This window comes from Myotis brandtii, unplaced genomic scaffold (assembly GCF_000412655.1).
Source record: "Myotis brandtii unplaced genomic scaffold, ASM41265v1 scaffold43806, whole genome shotgun sequence".
In the NCBI taxonomy this organism is placed as follows: Eukaryota; Metazoa; Chordata; class Mammalia; order Chiroptera; family Vespertilionidae; genus Myotis; species Myotis brandtii.
This window is the reverse complement of record NW_005366759.1, coordinates 1-2513: the sequence shown is the minus strand read 5'-3', so window position 1 is coordinate 2513 and position 2513 is coordinate 1. Positions and strand designations below refer to the sequence as shown.

The 2513-nt window shown below is 42.9% G+C and overlaps 1 protein-coding gene across 1 annotated transcript; it reads left to right on the top strand.

Moving 5' to 3' along the window:
- Positions 1–227: 227 nt before the first annotated feature.
- On the top strand, positions 228–2300 carry LOC102240554 (histone-lysine N-methyltransferase PRDM9-like; the record flags this gene model as incomplete). The annotated part of the gene is given in 4 exon segments (XM_014546243.1): positions 228–315; positions 418–550; positions 952–1019; positions 2107–2300. Coding segments are annotated over 4 exon segments (483 nt in total), but the record flags the coding sequence as incomplete, so codon positions are not given.
- Between the last annotated feature and the right edge of the window lie 213 nt (positions 2301–2513).

The following is a 2513-nucleotide window of genomic DNA, read 5'->3' as shown; positions in this document are numbered from 1 at the left end:
CAAGCCCCAGGATGATGACTTGGTAAGTTGACCCTCACCAAGGAGCATGTTATGTCTTGATGCAATAATTTCATCTGGTCATTGGTCCCCAAATCATTTTCTTTCTCTCATTACCTGGAGTACAGGATTGAGGCTCAATGAGGTGAGTGTCTGGGCTCTTTCAGAAACTCTTTATTTTCAGCAACATGCACTATACCTTCACTAATCCCTGTTGTTCTTGCCTCCAGATTGTGAGAAGTGTAAGAACTTCTTCATTGACAGCTGTGGTGTGCAAGGGACCTCTACATTTGTAAAAGACAGTGCAATGGACAAAGGGCATGCCAACTGCTCAGCCCTCACTCTGCCTCCTGAGTTGAGAATCAGACCATCAGACCTGTGGCTGGGCTTGTGTGTGGAATGAGGAATGTGATCTGCCAGTTCAGGCATCCCTGCAGCTGGACTTGGAGTGTGGAATGAGGAATGTGATCTGCTGGTGGGCCTGCACTTTGGCCCTTATGAGGGCCAGATCACAGAAGATAAAGACACAGCCAGCAATGGATACTCCTTGCTGGTGAGAAGTTTACCTCTTTCCCTTGTTATGGCTTCCCATGTCCTTCCTGTGGCTTGGTGGGCCCCCAACCTTCTACATATTAGGACATGGGTGGGGATAATATTGTTATCTCTGTGTACTGAGCAGACTTTGCATGAACAAGGAGTTCTCTCTAAGGATCAGAGGGTAAGTGGGAGCAAAGTGGTACCAGCTCATCCCTTGTGGGGCTCCTGCTCTTTGTGGACAAATTAACTCAGACCTGTAGATTATGAGTAAGAACAGTATCCTGTGATCACCATTGGCAGTTGAATCCCCATGTAGGCTGAAAGAAATTTGATGACAGTAGAGTAAAATAATTCTTCTGCTACATCCACACAAGAATGAGAAAAAGCCTTTAACTTATTTTTTTTTTTGAAATATAGATCACCAAAGGGAGAAAGTGCTATGAGTATGTGGATGGAAAGGATACATCTCAGGCCAACTGGATGTGGTAAGGTCAATAGGCTTCTGGGTGCCAGAGAGGAAACTCATGCCTCACAAGCACATATATCTTTCCTTTTCATAACACCTCTCACAGTGGTCTCCCTCAGTCCTCTGTTCCTCTTTTTTCCCCATACACTGATCTTTCACATCAAGAGACATTTAGGAAAAAAGGAGGTGAAAGTATAGCATATGTCCTCAAAATACATATCTCCAATTTGGGCACTGGGGAACCTTGAGGACCCTGGCTTACACTTTATTTACTTGACATTAATTAAACACGTAATATGTTCCAGTTTAGACAAAGAAATTAATAACTTGAACAGATCACATAGCCCATTGTCCTTATGGAGGACTTATTGCAGACAGACATGGAAACATTGATTTCAGAAATATTTAACTATAATTTTCCTATTTTTTAAAAGTGCACAGTGCCTGGATAACCTAAAACTGCGAGTGAAGCAAATCATCTAAGCCTTAGTTCTAACTAGAACTGGGATCTGAAGCTTGTAGAGTTATAGTGGTTATGGAGCCCCCCTTTCCTGAGGGGCTCTCTTTCATCAGGGGATACAGATTATGAATAAACTACTATTGTTCTGTGTTATTTTGCTAAGACAAAGAGACCTATGTGAGAAACTGGGAGAGGCAAGTGAATGATGTCCTAAATAAGGTGTGGAGCTATTTGAGAAAGGCCTCTCAAGAGAAGATAGACTTGGTCTGAGTATTGAATGATGTGAGCTAATCCAGAAGCAGAGTCCTAGATCAAAAACCAAGTTTTGTGGTTTGACACAGAACCTGATTTAGAGCTTAATGAAGCTAGAGGTCACCGGGTTTTATAGCAAAGTCTGGAATCAGGCTTTGGAAATGGTACTAAGCAAGATGAGCACTCCAAGTAAGCCAGACATGGCGACAGGAATTCATATGACCTGTGACAGAGGCTCAGACATTGAACAGAAGCTTCCCCAGGAGCACTGGGGGGAGTGGGTGACATCAGAGCTGAGGGCCTTGAGCATCAGTGAGGAGCTGGACATGGATATGACAGGTAGTAGGAACTCATCACTTGTGGTTTTCTTTCCTTTCATCTGCCTCAATCCCAGGTATGTGAACTGTGCCCCAAATGGTGAAGAACAGAACCTGGTGGCCTTTCAATATCACAGGCAGATTTTCTACTGAACCTGCAAGGTCATTAAGGCGGGCTGTGAGCTGCTGGTCTGGTATGGGGAAGAATATGGCCAGGTGCTGGGCATCAAGTGGGGCAGGAAGTGGAAAAAAGATCTTGAAGTTGGGAGAGGTAGGCACCACTCTTCCTCAACAAGGAAAGAAAGAATTCTCAGAAATTTCCATGGCCCAACTCTTAAGTAGTGGAGTCAAATCCACTCCAAAGTTCGTAAACTTTCAAATCAGATGCTTCAGAAATTACATAGGTCTTTGTTTCCTAGGAAAAATTTTAATATTTTACATTTTTGTTCTACCTTTTAAAATTATGTATTTATTTCATTAATTA